Source organism: Lycium barbarum, chromosome 12, assembly GCF_019175385.1.
Source record: "Lycium barbarum isolate Lr01 chromosome 12, ASM1917538v2, whole genome shotgun sequence".
In the NCBI taxonomy this organism is placed as follows: Eukaryota; Viridiplantae; Streptophyta; class Magnoliopsida; order Solanales; family Solanaceae; genus Lycium; species Lycium barbarum.
The window spans coordinates 96,388,506-96,408,222 of NC_083348.1; the positions used below are offsets into that span (position 1 = coordinate 96,388,506).

The following is a 19,717-nucleotide window of genomic DNA, read 5'->3' on the forward strand; positions in this document are numbered from 1 at the left end:
GATATATATAAAAGGACTTTACCAAAATATTATTGCAACATATTATCTTATTTACCAAGCTAATGAGAACTATTTACATTACATCTATCCATAACACTTCAGTATCGTTATCTTTCTTAATTCTCTCGTTGCAATCTAATTCACAGCCTCCCTGTATTTCAATTTCCTTAAATTTAATCCATCCATACTGATCAGATGGTACTGTATTACTATAATTCACCTATCCTATCCGTAAACCAAAGGATTCTAACACCTAAATAGTTTTATTTTTTTAATTAAACAACAGATGACTCATTAAGGATTAACATGGGTGACGGGATTGGGTAATTCAGCTAAAGCCATGTGTCCAAACGGTGAGGAGGGAAATTAAAGATACTAGCTAGCTGTTTTATGAACTTATAATTGTATCACCTATGAGCATAAAATAATAACAAATAATAACCCTGTGTCTCAATTTATATGACACTTTTCGCTTTTCGAGATTTAACTGCATGAACTTTGATCAATATTCTAAGATGTATTTTTTCACCAAATTGATATGAGAAAAGTTGTAACTTATAGTACTTTTCATGTAGTTTTCAAATATATAAATTTTAGCATTAAAATATTGAGTTAAATCTAATCCAATTTAACTTTAATTTTTTATTAAATTAATTCTCGAAAAACGAAAAGTACCACATAAATTAAGACGGAGAGAGCACAAATTAATAGTACTACTACTAACTACCAATCCGTAGATCTTATATCAGAGGAAATCCAAGTCCTACCTCCTTATTTCCGCCTTCCCTTTACGTTCCCATGTGACTTCTTAATAAGTTGTGTCAGATTTCCCTCAGATCTTTTTTTATTTATTACTCGTATTTTTTATGGATACTTTGTTTCATTTTGTTAATCCAAAGTAGACAAATTCGAGTACCCCGTTACTTTATTGTTTATATTCACAAAATTGAACGAGCAGTTTTGTAGTTTCGAAGAGATATCCATAAATATCTGTTGACTGTTGTAATAGTATACTGTGTTCACCACAGACATAAATATTTCAGGCTACGTCTTTCCTTTTTCTTTTTTTGTTTTAAGAGTGACATGGTTAGGACAATGGTAATATACATTTTATTGCTTCAATATCTTAGACGATGACGTTTGTAAAGTTAGCTGTTTGTCTGCTTAAATTAGACCTTAGGCACTTAATTAGCGATACCACGTCTTCTCTTTCGTTGTCAAAGTTGGTCTTCCAATTGAATCCCACTAAAGGTTTTAAGACTCCTAGCTACACTGTTGTAATTTAATTTGACGCGAAAGATATAATAGTTAGTAACTGGGAACAGTTCGTATTTAAGGAGTGGAGGAGATTTAATTTTGGCTGGAGTTAGTTCATCACGTGATAGTATGTTAGGCTTTAGTGTAGCAGTAATGCATTGTGTCCCAGCTGACAGTTCTTGTTTGACAAAACCAAAGAACAACATATTTTCTTTGTGATTTTCGTTTTAAATTTTTATTGACAGATACTAAGGGCCCGTTTGGCTATAAATACCAAAAACTTTTTCACTTTTTTGGAATTTTTGAAGTTGGAGTTGGAGTTGAAGTTGTGTTTGGCCATAGTTTTTGAAATTGTAGTTTTTGGTGAAATGTAGTGTAAAAAAGTGAAAAAAGTTGAAATTTTTTGAAAAAAAAGTTTTTCTTGTTTTTAGTATTTCGGAGTACAACTCCGAAAAAAGTGAATAATTTTTGTGGCCAAATGCTAAAAGTAAAAAACGTGGAAAAATATTTCCGGAAAAAAGTGAATAATGTTTATAGCCAAACGCCCACTAATTCTTAAACGAAATAAAAAAGCGTAGACATCAAGCTCTCGTAGCTCAGTTGGTTAGAGCACCCGTTTAGTAAGCGGGAGGTCTTGAGTTCGACTCTCAACGAGAGCAATTCTCTGGTTTTGCTCATTTTAGGACTTTAGGTAATAGGTACAAGCAAAGAGGTTCACACATACGGCTTATGTAGTAGCGCTTATGATTATTTCCTTCACTGCTTCGGAACTCCTTTTAATTTTTTACAGTCCATTGGTCCAACTAAATCTAATTTACTCCACGAAATCATTCTCTAATACACTTCAATATAGATCATATCAAACGTAATACACTAGTACATATTGCGCCTGATCATATACTACATGATAATTACCTGACAATCGTTCCTAAATGGAACATTTATTAACGAAGATGGGCAAACAACAACACATCTTCTCTACATTTACGTACAATTGAGCCAACCTAATGCATTACTAAGGATTCTCACTGATTTTTCAGTTCTTGAATTGTTCTAGCACCCTTGCTGGTCCCGCCACCGGAGATAAACCAACCCAGCACAGTAATGAGTAAAAGCCCCTGCCACCACAAGTACATGAAATAGTTGGTGGCTGTGGCCAGCAATGTCAAACTTCCCGGGCATCCATCTTTCTGGAACTCTCATGGCATATACCAGTGCTCCAATGCCATAAAATATACCCATCAAAAGTTCATATCCAGTTGTGTGAAGCGCCTCGGGTTGGTGCCAAAATAGAACCAGTTTGTGCAGAATAGGTACCGCACCTGACAATCCCATACCAAAGAATAGAGATGCTCGAATGGTTCGATATTCTGGGGTCTGGAACACAGGAAGGAGGGAACCCAATATTGTGCCAATTCCCAGGAGGGTAATAAATCCCAGGTACAAATTGCAAAAGAAGGGGTAACACATGAAGGAATAATAGACAGGAGGGTAAAATGAAGTTGATATCAGGGCAGCGATACCAGCATAGTCCAGCCTCAGCATGAGGTATGATACACGTTCTGAATGGCAAGAAAGCAAATGACATGTGCTGCTTGCTAACAAGCAAAACATTGCCCCACCAAGGAAAGCATAGAATGGCCAGCGTGTTATTGGTCTCACCAGCAATGGTGCTATTATATTAGCCACATCTTCCTTTACACTCCGCTGCAAAAATCGAACAATAGTGAAATATCAGTATCAATTCCTGAAATCCAACTAATTCATCATGATTATTCCGAAATCGGGTTACGTCTCCCTAGGACTCGAAGCAATCATAAATAGAAGACCTCAGCTATCTTGCATAGAATCTTAATATGTAGCATCGCTTGAAAGGATGTAATCAACCAGAAACAATTTGTTAACTCCTATCAAACTACCATCCTTCACTTAATTTTCCATATGCAAGCACTTCTAAGGTTGCTTGGCTGAATCTATCAGAAAAATGGGCGAGCTCCAAGTTACCGTAGGGACAAACTCTGAGAGTGAGCCTGAGAGTAGAAAGTTTACATGCAATGACTTTGTAGAGACATGCTCATTAGACATAACACTATTACTACTTAACTATGCCAATCAAAAAAAAGAATTTTACTACATAACTATGTTTTCAGTTATGATGAATTGAATACCACTATGTTTTCAGTTATGATGAATTGAATACCTTCCTGTATTATGAAGAAAGAGTGGATCAAAAAGGCAAACATTAGGAAACGTTCAAATTTATGCAATTCAGAGGAAGGATAACTCAACCTTAATCATAACAAAAGATTAAGGTGCAAGGGAACTTATACAAAGACTTTTCGTTGGGGAATCTAGTAGTGTCCCGTTTTTGCGATCCAGGTGACCTCTTATCTTGCTCTTGGACAACCCAATTACAAACAAACGTGATGGTCTTTTCAAGGGGATAGATTAACAGAGTCCTTTAGTCTCTAAGAAGGCTAAATAAGAACAAACACTCAATATTAAGCTTTAGGAAGATAAGGAAGGTACAACCGAATAATCAGATGAATAGGGAGATGATTTCCAATCGTTCAAAACCACCGGAAATTGTACAGGTTTGAGAAGGACTGCACATACCATACCTGAGGCAGCAGACCAGCCCAGCCCCACAAGAAAAAAATAAATTAAGTAAATTAAATACCATACTCTCCCCATAGAGAGTAAAGGTAAACCTCAAACAAAAGACAATCTTATCGATAACTACCAGAACAAGGAGAACTTGGTAGATTGAATTTTCCAGGAGTGAAGTACACAAAGCTGTATTTCATTTGGAAGAATTATTATATTAAGCATCAGTAACAACTACAACATTCTAACAGCTCCATGTCCTCTTTCCTTTGTTTCTTTATGATACATGACTGGTCCCTGTCCTTGTTAGGTAAGAGATCCAGAAAACTAAAGATATCACTGCTTAGTTGCGTCAACTATTAAATTATCAAGCATTTGAGACCCATCAGCACTCATTGGAATGTTTGTATGCTGAGATTGGAAATTTTATAGCTGAACTGGCAATGGACTTGAAAGAAATGTAAAATGACTGTCAAATGAATAACATGACATGGGCGATTCCTATCAAATATTCAAAAGGTTCTGATATAGGAGAAAATAAAGGCAGAATATGTAAGTTATATTACCAATGTTTATAGGAAATGGTGCAGCAGAAACCAATCAACCATGAACTAGTTTATTTTAAAATTAGAAATTGTGAGTCAACAAGAAGAGTTTGGCCATAGGATAGTCTTATCTAACACTCTCTTTAACCAAACAAGCAAGAAGATGGAATGAAAGATATAAAAAGAGGCCGCACCATTCTCTCAAAAGAAGATATGATTTGTGAATTCCTGGCCAAGCATTCATCTTAGTGGCATTTATTACAGAGTGAACGGTTGAATCAATAAGAAGAAATCAAACAAAACAAGCAATAAAATGTGTCTGAGTAATTATAGTTATTAATCTGAAAAGTCATTAGAAGCAATGGTTCTTCCAGACATGTGTTGATGTGCAGCCTAAGAAGACACTATCCAGTAGTTGAATAAGGCATTCTTACCAGTACGCAAACATCCGTATGGTTGCTGTGGGAAAATCGCTCAGGTAGACAGTTAGTCAGGAGGTCAAGAATATGCCAATTAGAGGGGGATCTTAGCAAACCATCTCGAAATCTGTGCAAATCAGGCATATGCGGCAAAGAAGGAAGACAAGTCAAAAGTTCTGCTTGTAATTTGTGCAAATCAGCCTTTCTCAGCGCATCAGGGAGATTCTGTAAGGAATGTAGATCTACAACCTTGGGAACTTGGATTGCAGTATAAATGGTCAGCGCTAGGAAGAGGAAGAACCCTATCAAATGCCTATAACAAGAAGGAAAATCAAGATTCTGGTCAGTAATTTTTTTTTTAATCAATTAGTATGATGGGATCAGGATAGCATAGATAGAACATTTAACCAACAATGAACCAATAACATAAAGGAACCAGCAACAACATGAAATAAGAGCTGAAGGTAAAATTACGACAGCAGTTGCCGCTTAAGTAGAGGTTTAGTAAGGAAATTCAAAGAGCAAAACCAAGATGTCAGCCATGTACTGATGTACCTAAACACTTACAAGGTACAAACATAGAATGCACAGTTTACTCTTTGAATATGACTTGCATAGCATTTGTCATCGTTTTCACTAGGATGCAAGAGTCTTTTCTTAACTTTGTGGCAATTGTATAGATCAGTTTCGGATTGTAGCTAACTGTTGCTGCACACTTATTAAGCCCTCTCAGCCCCAAACTTCTGATCCAGAATGTAAAAGACTTAAAGTAGCATTTTATCCTTGGTCAGACAGCAGTAACACTGATGAAACACTTTATGTAATTGGCATCATATTTCTATTAATTATAACAATTGATCCAATAACCCTTTCAAACAAAGAAACACAAATTCTACATGTTCAGCCTGTAAAGATCCTCATATTAGTACAACAGCTAAATAACTGATTGACCTCTATACCTAAAACTTGTCGCAGAGCAGACCATCTTTTCTAATCTACAGTACCAAATAATAAGGGAGATACTCATAAGAATAGAAAGATCAGTAGTTCTGCATATAATCAAGTCAATTATTAAACAAAGAATGTAAAAGGAAAAAAGGCTTCAATTCAATAAAAGTATAAAACATCCAAACTTGTGATCATGCAATAAGAGGCAAGAAGGATTTTAAAAGTGAAGAATGTAACAGGGAATAAAAAGTATCAAATGGAAGTTCAATTCTTACGTCCAAACATTGAGGGTCTCATTGTGAATTGTGAAAATGCTAAGTAACGCTTGCTTCAATGGCCATTCGGCCCGGTAATGACCTAGAATGTATTCGTTGTCTTTCAAATAGCCAGGCAACGAATGGTACTCCACCAGCTGATACTTCACTTTCTTCCATAATCTCTTTCCTTTCCCTTCCTTCCAACCACACAATAATTCATCCTCCCTTGACTCACAACCACTCAATTTCTCTTCAATTTCCTCTTTGTCCTTCCCCATCTTCACCTTCAATTCTTTAGCTGTCAAGAATAACAACACACAAAACGCTTACAAGTTAGAAGAAACCAACAGATCCGAGTCTTAAAAGAAAACCTGAATTCAAGAAAAGAAAATTATAAATGGGTATGCTGTAAACAAGTTCCTAATACAACATACCTTCAACAAGAAATTGCCCCGGCAAGAACAAGAGAAAGAACCCAAGAGGGATGATGGTGACTTTTTTCTTGATCGTAGAATCCTAAGCCTTTATTTTTGGAGGAAAATTAGGGGATGGGATTCTGCAAATGAAGAAGAAAAAAAAGAAGTTCGTTTGGAATGGAGCTGTAACCAAATTAAAGTGGTTGTTAGTTAGTATAAGAATTGAAATCGTAAAACTTTAAAAAATCAAAATAAATTAAAGGATCGAACCATTTCTCCCGTTTATTACTACGTGGTCGATGCAACGTGCTCTTTTAATACAAGACGCAAATAGAGAATTGAAAAAAGGACTGATGAGATGCCTTCAAAAATAGATGTCGTGCTGAAGGTGATTTGTCTTGATGTTGACAAATTACAATGCATAATGTATGTTCTACGTAACTTTTAGAGAAAAGACATATTTTAACTCTTGAATTTGGCACGAAAACTCAATTTGAAAATTAAACTTAATTTCTATTTATTTATCCCCTTAACAACTTACGTTTCAATTATTTCCATCCTAAAAAAATAATATCACTCTCACAATGTGAGATGTATTACACTCGCGCCACGTCATTGCCACGTCAATGCCACATCATTGCCACGTCGTTGCCACATCATTGCCATGTCAAAATTACCAACACTTCATTTTTTATTTTTCTTTTATTATTTTTTCTCTTTCTCTTTCTTCTTCTTTCTCCTGATCATCACCCTACTTTTATCAACCACTACGCCACAGCCCTGCCCCCCCCCCCCCGCCACAGCCCTGCCCCCCCCCCCCTCGCCACAGCCCCGCCCCCCGCCACAGCCACCGCCGCAAAAAAAAAAATCATTATTATTATCAGTCCAAATTAGACGAACTGCCCTTCAAAAAAAAAAAAAATCAATCACCATCATCTTTAACCCACACCCACCATCATCATCTCCCCACCAAATTTCATCAAATTCCTTCTCAAATTAGTCCCACTTACACTCAAATTCGTCCAAATTGATTGTTTTGATTGTTATTGTTGGCCATCATTAGTTTGGACGAAATGCCTTAAAAGAAAAAAAAAAATCACCATCACCATCTTTAACCCACATCCACAACTACCACCATCATCTCCCCCAACAAATTTCATCCAACTCCTTTTCAAATTAGTCTCACTTACACTTAAATTCGTCCAAATTGATTGTTATTGTTGGCCATTATTAGTATTATTATTAGCAAACTCATTTCTTCCATAACTTTATTTTTGAAAGAAAATAAAAATTAAAATCAAGAAATCAAAAAATGGTGAAAATGAAAAGAAAAGAATGATGAGAATATAGAGAGAAAGAGGGATTTGTGAAGAAGAAGAAGAAGCGGCAAGGTTGGAGTTGGAAGAAGATGGTGGGTGGGGTTGTAGAGTGGGAGGGGGATTGTGAAGAAGATGATTTTTATTTTTATTTTATTTTTTAATTGTATAATATTTTTTTTAATTGTATAACCTTTATTTTATTTTTTAATTTATAATATATATATATATGAGCGGGTCCACTTTTTTTGTTTTTCACTCTCTTAATTATTATTTTTTTTGTTTTTTTTTTGCCACGTCAGCATTTGGGGTGGAAAATAATTGAAACGTAAGTTGTTAAGGGGGGTAAATAACTAGAAGTTAAGTTTAGTTTCCAAACTGAGTTTTCGTGCCAAGTTCAGGGGTTAAAACATATCTTTTCTCTAATTTTTATTTATTTAGTTACTCATACTAATTATAGATCACATGTTATTTAATTATTTAATTATATAAAATTCCTATTGTTTAAAACCCTTATATCATATAACAAAAGTATGCACTAGAATTTGAAATTTTAAACGACATGACCCTTTCGATATTATAAGAGCATATTATTATCAAAAATAAAATTTTACATTGAATTTAAACATAACAAATTTGACGCTACGATAAAAGTATGAAAACTTACGAATAAAGGGAGTTAGGTTTTTTGCGTGGCAAACACTGAGATAGAGACACTTGATTCTCTTTGGTTACGAATATCTTTTTCCATGCCACTTTGTTAAGATTGGTTAAAATTATTGTATAGATATTAGCTGGATTAGTTAGTTAGTCAATTAGTGGTATTTTTGTAATTAAGTAGTGGCAATCCTGTAATTACTTCATCTTTGTTAGTTAGTCGGTTAGAGTGGAGAAGATATTTCGTTTAGTTAATACACGTGTATATATACGGATCATGATAATGAAATGGATCACTTTTCATTTCCCCAAATTCACTCTCCTCACATTTCATTTTGCTCTACTGAATTCTCTCCTCTTCCTCATTTCTGTTTGCTTCTTCTCAAAGCTTCATTGACTCAATTAATGGAGGTTCAAGCTCAATCACAGTTCTAACATGGTATTAGAGCAGTAAGGTTCGTGTTTTCAGCATTCAATTCATAAATTATCGGTTAATTTCTTTGCTTTACTCATCTCTTTGTTCTCGAATCGAAATTTAACGTTTTTTCTGGTTTTGTGTTCATTTGATTGTGATATACCTTGCTATTTGATAATCGATAATTCATTCTCAATTAATTAAGCAATCTTACTGTAAATTTCGAATCAATCATTAAACATGGCACCAAATCCACAACAAACTACCACGAATCAAGGTCAAAATCAGGAAAATGTTGATGTGACTAGTGCATTATACATGCACCTATCTGAAATAGCTGGTAGTTCAATAATGCCAGTGGTATTTGATAGTACTGGCTATAGATCATGGAAGGGAGGTGTTCTTAGGGAACTCCCTGTGAAAAACAAGTTAGGATTCATCAATGGGAAATTGAAAAACCTAGTCCAGATTTAGCTACATACACACAGTGGGAAAGGAGTGATGATATTCATTGTCAAAGGATCTAGTAGATAGTCTGCAATATGTTAACAATGCAAAGGAATTATGGGATGAGTTGGAGGACATATATGAACAAATAATGGAGCCAAATTGTATCAACTCCAATGTGAAATCAACAAACTCACGCAAGGAAGTCTTGACATTACTGGCTACTACACAAAAGTTAAGAAACTTTGGGAAGAGCTCAGTACTTTAGACCCAAATTCTCAATGCACATGTGCATGCACTTGTGGTGGAAAAGTCAAAATGTACAAGGCTGAACAGGACAGGAGGCTCATTCAGTTCTTAATGGGATTAAATGAGGTGTATACAATGATAAGAGGCAGTATATTAATGATGAATCCATTACCTACTATGGCTCAAGTTTTTTCCATCTTGTCCCAAAAGGAAAAGCAAAGAGAAGTAATTAAGGCCTCACAGTCGAATGAATTTGGGATCAACCTCACTTCATGTCAATGCTGCAAGCACTAGCACAAACTTCAGGAGAAACTATAATTCAAACTACAATGCATACAAGAACTCAGCTGGAAGTAGTGGAAGCAGACCTCCTAATAGGTCAGGTTTGTTTTGTGAATACTGCAAGAAACCTGGACACACAAGAGACAAATGTTGCAAATTTCATGGTTTACCTTATGACTTCAAGTTCACAAAGGGTAAGAACTTGGCTTCTGCAGCCAATGTGCATGCCACACCCGAAGAGCAAGGACAAAAATTAAAGACCACCCTCAGCGAAGGCCAATCCTGCAAATTTCCCAACAATGTTCACATTAATTCGTTGAAAATAAAAGCCAAACAAACAATAAGGAAAAAGGACTTAATGGGACCTTTTCGAAAAAAGTTGGTTATTGAAGGGTCTTTTTTGGTCTTACATCAATTACTTCCGTTAGCTCGAGTCAGTGGCCCCTTATGTGGATTAGATTTACGTACTGCTCATGCACTTTAATTTTCAATTGTAAATCTGAAAAAAGAAATGAGTACATAACAAGGATGGCGAGTTTAATACGATGTTGTTTGGGATTAAGCAAGGTGTGGGAAAATGAAACGCTAAGAACGAGGAAGCTGATGGTGACCCTTATTCTTTATAACATTACATTAGTATAACTGATAAATTGTGAACTCACATAGTGCAATACAAAACTAATTCGAGGAGAAGAAGAAGAGAACTTGTTATTGAAGAAGAAGAGAGTTCATTGTGTTACATTTCAAGTTGATAGAGTAAAAAAAAAGCTGCCTAGTCTAGAATATATAACTAACTGATTTAACTAATTGTATAACCAACTCCACTAACTTAGTTGTACAGCTGTCACCAGTTGGTATTGACCACATGCTCATACACACTCTTAGCACATGCATAGCACATAGCTCAACACCCCTCCTCAAGCTGATGGTTGAAACTTTTTTTTCACCAGCAGCTTGGATAGTAAATGATCATGAGGTTGTTTGCCAAGACTCTTGGTGAGAAGATCTGCTACCTGCTCTTTGGTAGACACGTGAAAAGTTTTGATGACACCTTGAATAATCTTCTCTCGGACAAAATAACAATCGATATCAATATATTTAGTGCGTTCATGGAAGATAGGATTAGCTACAATCTGAAGGGTAGTTTTGCTATCACACAATAAATATATTGGAACAGTTAAAGTAACCCCAAGCTCTTTGAACAAACCAACAAGCCAAGTGACCTCAGCTATAGCAGATGCCATACTTCTAAATTCAGCCTCAGCTGAACTTCTAGCCACAGTTTCCTGTTTTTTTTTTATTTCCAAGAGACCAAAGCACCACCAAAAGTGACTAGATAACTTGTCACTGACCTTCTAGTTTGGAGACAGCCACCCCAGTCTGAATCACAATGAGCTTCAAGAAGTTCTGAGCTTGTGGATGGCATCAGAAGACCAAGACATGGTTGGTGTTTGATATATCTTACCACTCTCGAAGCAGCATTCATATGGGACTGCTTAGGTTGATGCATGACTTGGCTTAGAACTAGGACTGCATAAGCTATGTCAATTCTTGTCATAGTCAAATACAATAACCTCCCCACCAGCCTCTGATATTGACTAGGGTCTGAAAGGAGTGGATCATCAGGTGCAGACTGCTTAGGAACCAAAGCATCAAACTGAGCAGATGTAAACTTCAAGTTAGCCTCTAAGGGAGTAGGTGAAGGGTTAGCACCCCCCAAGGCCCATTTCAGCAACCAACTCCAAAGCATACTTCTTTTGGGACATGACAATATCCTTAGAAGATTTTGCAAACTCTATACCTAAGAAAAACTTGAGTTCCCCTAAGTCCTTCATCTTGAACATAAGTTGGAGGTCAGTTCTGTGTGCAGTATTAAATCAGGGTTGCTACCAATGACTAAGAGGTCATGCACATATACAAGTACAACAACCAAATCTGATTCCACCTGTTTTGTAAATAGAGAATAATCCAAATGACTTTGAGAGAAGCCTAAGTGGATTGAAGCGTCAGTAAGCTTTTTATTCCACTGTCTAGGGGCTTGTTTCAGCTCATAGAGAGACTTGTGCAACTTGCACACCTTATGCTGAGTCTGTTGAGAACTGGAGAACCCTTGAGGGATATCCATATACACTTCTTCAATAAGATCACCTTGTAAAAAGGCATTATGGACATCCATTTGAAACACAAACCATCCTCTAGCTGCAGCAAGAGCCACAACAGACCTCACAGTGACCATCTTGGCCACTGGAGAGAAAGTTTCAGTGTAGTCTAACCCCTCATGTTAGCTATAGCCCTTGGCCACTAGCCTGGCCTTGTATCTCTCCACATCACCTGATGATGTATACTTAACGTTGAATACCTATTTGCACCCAATTGGAACTTTACCAGGAGGTAAATCTACTATACTCCAAGTGTTGTTCTCATCCAGAGCTAGAATCTCTTGTTTCATGACAGAGATCCACTTGACATCTTTAGCAGCCTCATTGTAAATCTTAGGCTCAACTATAGCAGAATAAGATGCTAAGATTGTCCCATATAGTGGTGAGACTTAGGAATAACACACATAATCAGAGAGAGGATGGCAACATTCAACATTACCTCCATTCTTTGTAATGTAGTCTTTCATCCAAATGGGGGGCTTGGAGGGTCTGGAAGACTTCTTGAGGGAACACTAGTAGGAGCATGAGCATCAAATGGTGCTGGTAGATCAGGCACCAAATCAGCAGGCATGTTAGAAGAAGCAGGATTTAATACATCATCCATAGAGATAACTTGTTCATTATCTATAGGGTCAACTGCAGCCTCAAATGGAAGCCATAAGCATCAGGAGCAATAGGGGTCTGAGTATCAGGACTAGATGGTGAAGTAGAGGAATGAGCAGGTCTGCAATCTGCATACATAGGTAATGAAAACTCCAAAACTGGAAATAAGGAGGAGATATGAGGATTAGGAAGATATTTGAAGGGAAAAATATCCTCCATAAACATGACATCCCTACTAACTAGGAATTCTCTAGACTGAATACAAAACATCTTGTATCCCTTTTGTGTCTGAGAATAACCAAGAAATACTGCTGGAACTGCTCTTGGATAGAATTTATCAGACTTCTTCAGATTAGTGACATAGCCAAGACATCCAAACACCCTCAAGTAAGTTAGAGATGGAAGATGATGAAACACAATTTCAAAAGGTGATTTGCTTGAAAGAACTGAGGAGGGTAATCTGTTAATAACATACACAGTAGTAGTGACACACTCACCCCAAAATCTAAGAGGGACATTAGCCTGAAATATTTAAGATCTAGTTACTTCCAAAATATATCTCTGTCTCCTTTCAGCAATACTATTCTGCTGAGGAGTATAAGTGCATGAACTTTGATGCACAATGCCTAGGGATTGAAGGAGTGCTGTCATGTGAGTGTTAAAAAATTCACAGCCATTGTCTGATCTAAAATACTTCACAGAAGTAGAAGGCATATTATGAATCATAGCAAAAAAGGATCTAAGTACCACAATCACTTCAGACTTAGTAGGCAATTGAAACACCCATGTATATCTTGAATGATTATCAACTAAGGTGAGAAAATATCTCTTCCCATCATGAGTGGGTACTCTACATGGACCCCATACATCACCATGAATAGTATGAAAATAAGTACTAGCCTTAGAGTTGCTTAGAGGAAATGGCAGCCTTGTCTGTCTTGCTAAAGGACATACAGTGCAATTCTTTAATACATCAGAACTACCAGTACAACTAATAGAATGTAAACTACTAATTTTCCTTAAGGTATTTATGGGCACATGACCTAGCTGTCACGACCCGACTAGAGGCCATGACGGGTACCCGGAGCCGACTACCGAGCACCACTTGTCATGCTGACTATCATACTCAACCGGGGCATACAACATTTTCAACACAACTTATCATGAAACAATCTCCAAACATCTCCCAAACCATATGTAAGAATAGGTCCATAAGGCTACAAAATGCTGTGCAACATCTACAATGAAGAAGTCTTATAACATCTACAACCCACACATAAGTATCTACGAGCCTCTAACTAAAGACTGAAATCATAAGGACGAGACAGGATCCCGCCATGCCCCATTTTCTACACAAAAGAATATACCAAGATGTGGCAACTCCGGAGTAATGGAGTGCTCCTGTACAACTGTTGAGTAAGCTCCTAAGCGTCTGCGCCATCTCCCTGTATACCTATAGGCATGAACACAACGTCCATAAAGAAAAGGACGTCAGTACAAACAATATAATGAGTATGTCAGGCATATATGATAACATAATAAGGAAACATGGAAAGCATAAGAAGAAAAGATAACTGTAACTGCTTGTCTTTTGAGGCGGAATCATGCATGCTCACTTCCATAACAAACAACATCATATCATGTATATATATATATATATATATATATATATATATATATATATATAAACTTCCCGTCCATATAGGTACGGTGTGATCATCATTAGCCCGCGTCGGGGCCTCTCGCGTCTAGGGTAAACATCTCAAGCCGCCCACTAGTGGTGTCATGCCCGGCCAAATACGCACGGTGTTATCATTATCCATAAGCCGCCCACCAGAGTGGTGTCATGCCCGGCCAACTAGGCGCGGGGTACTCATATATATGTACTTATCATGAAGCATGCATAAGAGCTCAAATAAAAGTTGTACTCTATCGGAGTGACGTAAGGTCGGTAACCTTCGATTATTTTATGGAATAATCATGATCATCATGTCTCACCTTGAAGGAACTAGCATTATGAGGTGAGACTACCAAAAATGAATAACAATCAAGGAAATCATACATCAAGATCATGGATTTCATAATAGCATCCTTTCATAAGTTTTAGAATCTCTAGACATAGAATCATCACTATCATTGTCATGTTCATAACACATCTCATATCTTTATCTTATGAGAAGCTCTTAATAATCATAGACTTATAATTTTCTTTGGAATGTAAGAAAGTCATGGGAAGATAAAGGAAATCATGTTATAGGAATCATGCCTTGGAAAAGAAGGGGCTGGCCTTACATACCTTTACGCCTCTTAACCTTGTCGACTAAACGCTTCCCTCACAGTTCACTATTCTACATTCAAGAGAATTTGTACTAAGGTTAGATAACCGGAAGCATACTTTAGGTCTTAACTATCATAACTAAGAGCTAACGAAAATTGGGCAGCATTTCCTTTGTTTCGATAACTTTCTCCATATAATATAACAACTCCCAAACATCAATAGCGACATTCATAATATCATAATCAATAGATTTTTCAAGTTAAATATTGTTCTCTTCTCAAATTCATTTTCAACTCATCCATAACTATGAGTACAATACAACACCATTTTCATTCGTCATATAATACTTCCTTAACATTGCTAACATCATTCATAATGATATTATACTCATCTCATACTAAGAATCATGATTCAATTTAATTTACTACTCAAAATATCATTTCCTTCATGTTTGAGCTCATATTTTACATTCTTCTCCAATCTATGTCTTTCAACCCCTTAATTCCTTTAATGACATGAAATAAGTGTAAAAATCACCTTTTATTGGAATGGTCTTTGGATTACGATACTCCACTTGAAAGAAAACCCCAACATCAACCCCAAAGGAAACCTTGACTTCCACAAGTTCTAGTGATTTTCTCTACACTTGATTCACTCTTTAGATGGTTATGGAAGGGTGTGGAGTGGTATGGAACCTTCAAGAACTCCTTGGAAGGGTCTAGAGAATGTGGGGAAATAAGTGGGAGGAGTTAGAAATGAACTTGGGGTCGGTTGGGATTTAAAAAAGTGGCATTTTCGCCTCCCGACCAAGTTGGCAGAGAGTATGCGACCTTGCACACTGAGTGTGCGGCCGCACACTCTCTCCACCACTTAGGGGAGGTTATAGGTAGTGATTGGAGAGTTGTCGCACAGTGTGCGGCTCAGCACACTCAGTGTGCAGGCGCACACTGCCCTATTTTGCCCGGTTTCACGAAATCGTGCTCTTCTTTGATTCGTTTGACCTCCAATCCTTGTGAAACCTTCTTGGAACTTATATAAAACTTCATTAACCATCCAAGGGGCTCTATATCTCTTCCTCAAGGTGAAGCTAATAAATGCTTAACTCAATGATGCGAAAACCTCCCAACATGCTTCTACCTTAACTCTCTTCGACGAACTTGTCCCTTTTTGCCTCAAATGTCTTTAGAATCTTAATTAGAATGATTAAACATCCTTTCTCACTTGTAGGGTATTCGATTACACCCTAAATTTCGTTAGTCTAATTGCCTCACGACAACCCGAAGTTCCGAGGTGTAACACTAGCCTTTTGTGCCAAAAAGTTGCATCAAAAGATTTATTTTCTTGTGACTTCTCCCTCACAGTATCAACTGTATGTGCTGCTTTGGAAGAGGAATTAAGGCCTGATTTCTTTCCTCCTCCAATTATTGCAATGACATCATCTGGATTGAAGATATATAAACCATTATTCTCTCTACCAACCCCCTTCACCTGTCCACTTAAGAGATCCTGAAAAATGCAAAAATCAGGATAGAATAGCACAGCCCATTGCATCTCTTTAGTAAGCTTAGCCACTGACAAGAGATTAAATTTTAAATCAGGGATGTGCAGAACATTACTAATTTTCAGTTCCTTTCAGATATAAGATGATCCTATATGACTGACATAAACTACATCCCCAATAGGCAATTGAACTTTACCTCTTTTATGTTCATCAAGCAACCTAGAATCTGTTACCAGGTTAAGATTGTTTACCATATGGCTTGAAGCCCCAGAGTCAACGATCCACCTAACTTCATTAGGAGTAGAAGCAAGTACAGCACAAGCACATGATGCCATACCTGCTACTGCCATAGCAGATGCATTACTTTCAGGTTTGCCTAGCATCTGTAAAATTTGATTGTACTACTCCTGAGTAAATTGGGAAATCACAGACATCAGGCCCTGCATGTGTGAATTAGTGTTGGCACCATTGTGCATGTGAGAAGACCCTGCAAAGTTAGTTGTTGATCCTCCACTTGCAGTTTTATCATGTGAATAAAAAGCAGCATTTCCTGAGGGGCTATTATGATACTTCTTCTTTGTCTTGAAATCAGCAGGGTAGCCAATTAGTTTGTAGCAGGTTTCTCTAGTGTGTCCCTTGAAGTGGCAGAAGTCACAGTAAAAATTATTTTTCTTGAATCTGTTGTGAGAATTACCATGGTTGGGACCAACATAGTTTATACTTCCTCCACCATAGTTGCTACTACCTCCACCATAGTTGTTGCTTCCTCCTATATAACCACTATTTCCACCATTAATACCTGAGTATGAGTTCACAACATTTCTTGTGTTAGAACCACCTGAACTTTGTCCTAAGTAACTTGCAGATCCACCTGAATTCTGACTAGAACTAGAGGCTCCAGGTGTGTAGTGACCTGAATTGAGTACTCTTTTCCCACTGAACAACATTGTTCCTCCAGTTGGATATTGACTTGTATTGTTGACTACTCCTTTACCAGTTGAACTGTATATGACTGAATTTTCAATTACTTCTGGGATATATGAGGACTGAGACATGCTTCTTCTACTTTCCTCTAAAATGATCATAGAGTAGGCCTTGTTTATGGATGGTGTTGGTATCATATTCAACAACTGATTGCTCGTCTGGGAGTAGGATTCGTTTAATCCCATCAAAAATTGTAACAACCTCTAGTACTCAAAGTCTTCAATATATTTCCTAGATTCATCACATTTACAGCTAGGACAAGGCATTAAAGCATCAAACTCAGCCCACAACTCTTTCATTTTGTAAAATAGGTAGAAACTGATGAAATTCCTTGAGTTAGAGTTGCAATTTGTTTATGTAAAAATAGTACACAAGACTTGTTAACTTTATCATACCTTTCCTTCAAATCTACCCACACTTTGTGAGCACTAGAAGTATAAACCATTCCACTCAACAATTCTGTGATCACTAAGTGCATAATCCATGAAAGGACTACTGCATTGCATTTTTCCCACAGTTCGTGGAGGGAAGGGTCAAAGTTCTCCTTAAGATATTTACCATCCACAAACCCTAGTTTACTCTTTCCTAACAGACTTATATGCATAGTGCTGCTCCATAAAGTGTAATTTTCAGGTGCAGTTAGCTTAACAGAGATTAGGGCACTACCTGGAGTATCAGATGGTTGAAGAAATAGTGGATGGTATTGATCCACCGTCGGTGCTGTTGTTGACGAAATATTAGTTTCATTGGGAGTTTTTTCAGTACTCTCAGTAACTCAATTGGTGACCGCCATTGATCACTTCAAACTTCGATTCACAGATCAAAATTTGCAGAAAAATTGTATACGAACCACTTTGATTTTGGTAATAGATTCTGAAGAAATTCACTCGAAGCTTTCAATTGCACTCAATTACTCGATTGTTCTTCGATGATTCAACCCTAATTTGGCAGAATCGTAATAATCCTAATTGTTTGTGAGATTTAAATTTTACAGCGGAAAACGCTACTAACAGAGAACTTACGCGCTGATACCATGATAAATTGTGAACTCACACAGTGCAATACAAGAGTAATTCGAGGAGAAGAAGAAGAGAACTTTTTATTGAAGAAGAAGAGAGCTCATTGTGTTACATTTCAAGTTGATAGAGTAAAAAGAAAGCTGCCTAGTCTAGAATATATAACTAACTGATCTAACTAATTGTATAACCAACTCCACTAACTTAGTTGTACAGTTGTCACTGTTGACACCCAATTTTGACCCTCCTTTCTTCTGATGCACTTTCGCAAGATTCTAAATTAATAATAAATCCAATACTTTATTTTCGCTGCCAGTTTTTTTTTTATTATTATTATTATTATTATTATTACTATTACTATTAATTATTATTATTATAAGTATGCTATGCTACTATTATTATTTCTGTTATTATTATATTATGCTATTTGAAAACTAATATATTTTGATCTAATTTAGAAGCTCAAAAGAAACTAATTTGAAGATGGAAAAAGACCAAATTTCAGCCAACTCTAGCCCAAAACATGGCCTAAATATTTCAGCCCATCCATCCCAAAATATCCCTAAACATTTGCAAAACCTAATTTCTTTCCCCATCGACCGCTATCTCCTTTTCCCTTCCATTTTTGGTCGGTTTTGTACTTTTCTTCACCATCACAGAACCTTGCTCCATCATTTTGTGAAAGTTTCAAAGCGATTTTGTTTTCTTCAACAAATATCTTTGCTTCCAAGTCAAAATTTCATCACAGAGATTTGTTTTAGACAAGAGATGAATCATGGGTCCTTTTCTCTCTTCATCCATATCAGCCCCTTTTTTTGCTCATTTCCGACATGATTTTGACTTATCACAACGACCATCTTTCAAAATTGAACGTTTGCAAGTTCCCGCCTATGAATCTCTACTCAAAAGGAACCCTAGGGTTTCAACTTCACGTATAAATACGACCTTAAGCATTCGGCCGAAGGGAGACCTGGAACATCCTAGAACAGCTTGAACCTCATGACTCACGGTTGAACAAAGAAAAACGCTATTCTTACTATAAACATTAGCTTTCTTCAAGTTATTACTCCGTCTCTGTTGGCTTCGAGCCATAGCAGAGATTTTCTTGTGTTGTTCGTAGAAAGAGGGTAAATCTGAGACCTCGACAGCTCCCGTTCACTGCACCAACAAGAGGTAAACTCTGATCTTATTTTGACCTTTTTCTTCTATCGATTAAAATTTGTATCTACTTGGAAAAATCATGTTTTAAGGTCCTATTATCTTCAGATCTGTTTGTGATTAAATCACGTGGTTAGTTACTGTTTTTGAACCTATAAAGATTAATAATATTTGATTATAATAGCAACCCTGTCCTTGACTGA

The 19,717-nt window shown here is 36.8% G+C and overlaps 2 protein-coding genes and 1 non-coding gene across 3 annotated transcripts; 1 reads left to right on the forward strand and 2 right to left on the reverse strand.

The window, feature by feature from the left end:
* The first annotated feature begins 1,842 nt into the window (after positions 1–1,842).
* On the forward strand, positions 1,843–1,916 carry TRNAT-AGU (transfer RNA threonine (anticodon AGU)). The gene has a single exon. It is a non-coding gene; the product is annotated as a tRNA-Thr (tRNA).
* Positions 1,917–2,084: 168 nt separating this feature from the next.
* LOC132621599 (heptahelical transmembrane protein 4-like) lies at positions 2,085–6,800 on the reverse strand. Its single transcript, XM_060335928.1, has 5 exons — positions 6,720–6,800; positions 6,468–6,632; positions 6,052–6,331; positions 4,844–5,141; positions 2,085–2,964 (listed from the first exon to the last, which is right to left on the reverse strand). The coding sequence occupies exons 3-5, from the start codon at positions 6,309–6,311 to the stop codon at positions 2,311–2,313; spliced, it is 1,212 nt and encodes a 403-aa protein (XP_060191911.1). The 5' UTR covers positions 6,312–6,331; positions 6,468–6,632; positions 6,720–6,800; the 3' UTR covers positions 2,085–2,310.
* A 9,957-nt stretch (positions 6,801–16,757) lies between these two features.
* On the reverse strand, positions 16,758–17,411 carry LOC132624704 (glycine-rich RNA-binding protein 1-like). Its single transcript, XM_060339444.1, has one exon. It carries the CDS (start codon positions 17,409–17,411, stop codon positions 16,758–16,760), a length of 654 nt encoding a protein of 217 aa, XP_060195427.1.
* Between the last annotated feature and the right edge of the window lie 2,306 nt (positions 17,412–19,717).

Coding starts and splice junctions, on each gene's coding strand:
- LOC132621599 (XM_060335928.1), bottom strand. CDS start 6,311: ATGGGGAAGGACAAAGAGGAAATTGAAGAGAAATTGAGTGGTTGTGAG. Junction 5,142..6,051: donor GAGACCCTCAATGTTTGGAC/GTAAGAATTGAA, acceptor TTCTTGTTATAG/GCATTTGATAGGGTTCTTCC. Junction 2,965..4,843: donor ATACGGATGTTTGCGTACTG/GTAAGAATGCCT, acceptor CGATTTTTGCAG/CGGAGTGTAAAGGAAGATGT.
- LOC132624704 (XM_060339444.1), bottom strand. CDS start 17,411: ATGTCTCAGTCCTCATATATCCCAGAAGTAATTGAAAATTCAGTCATA.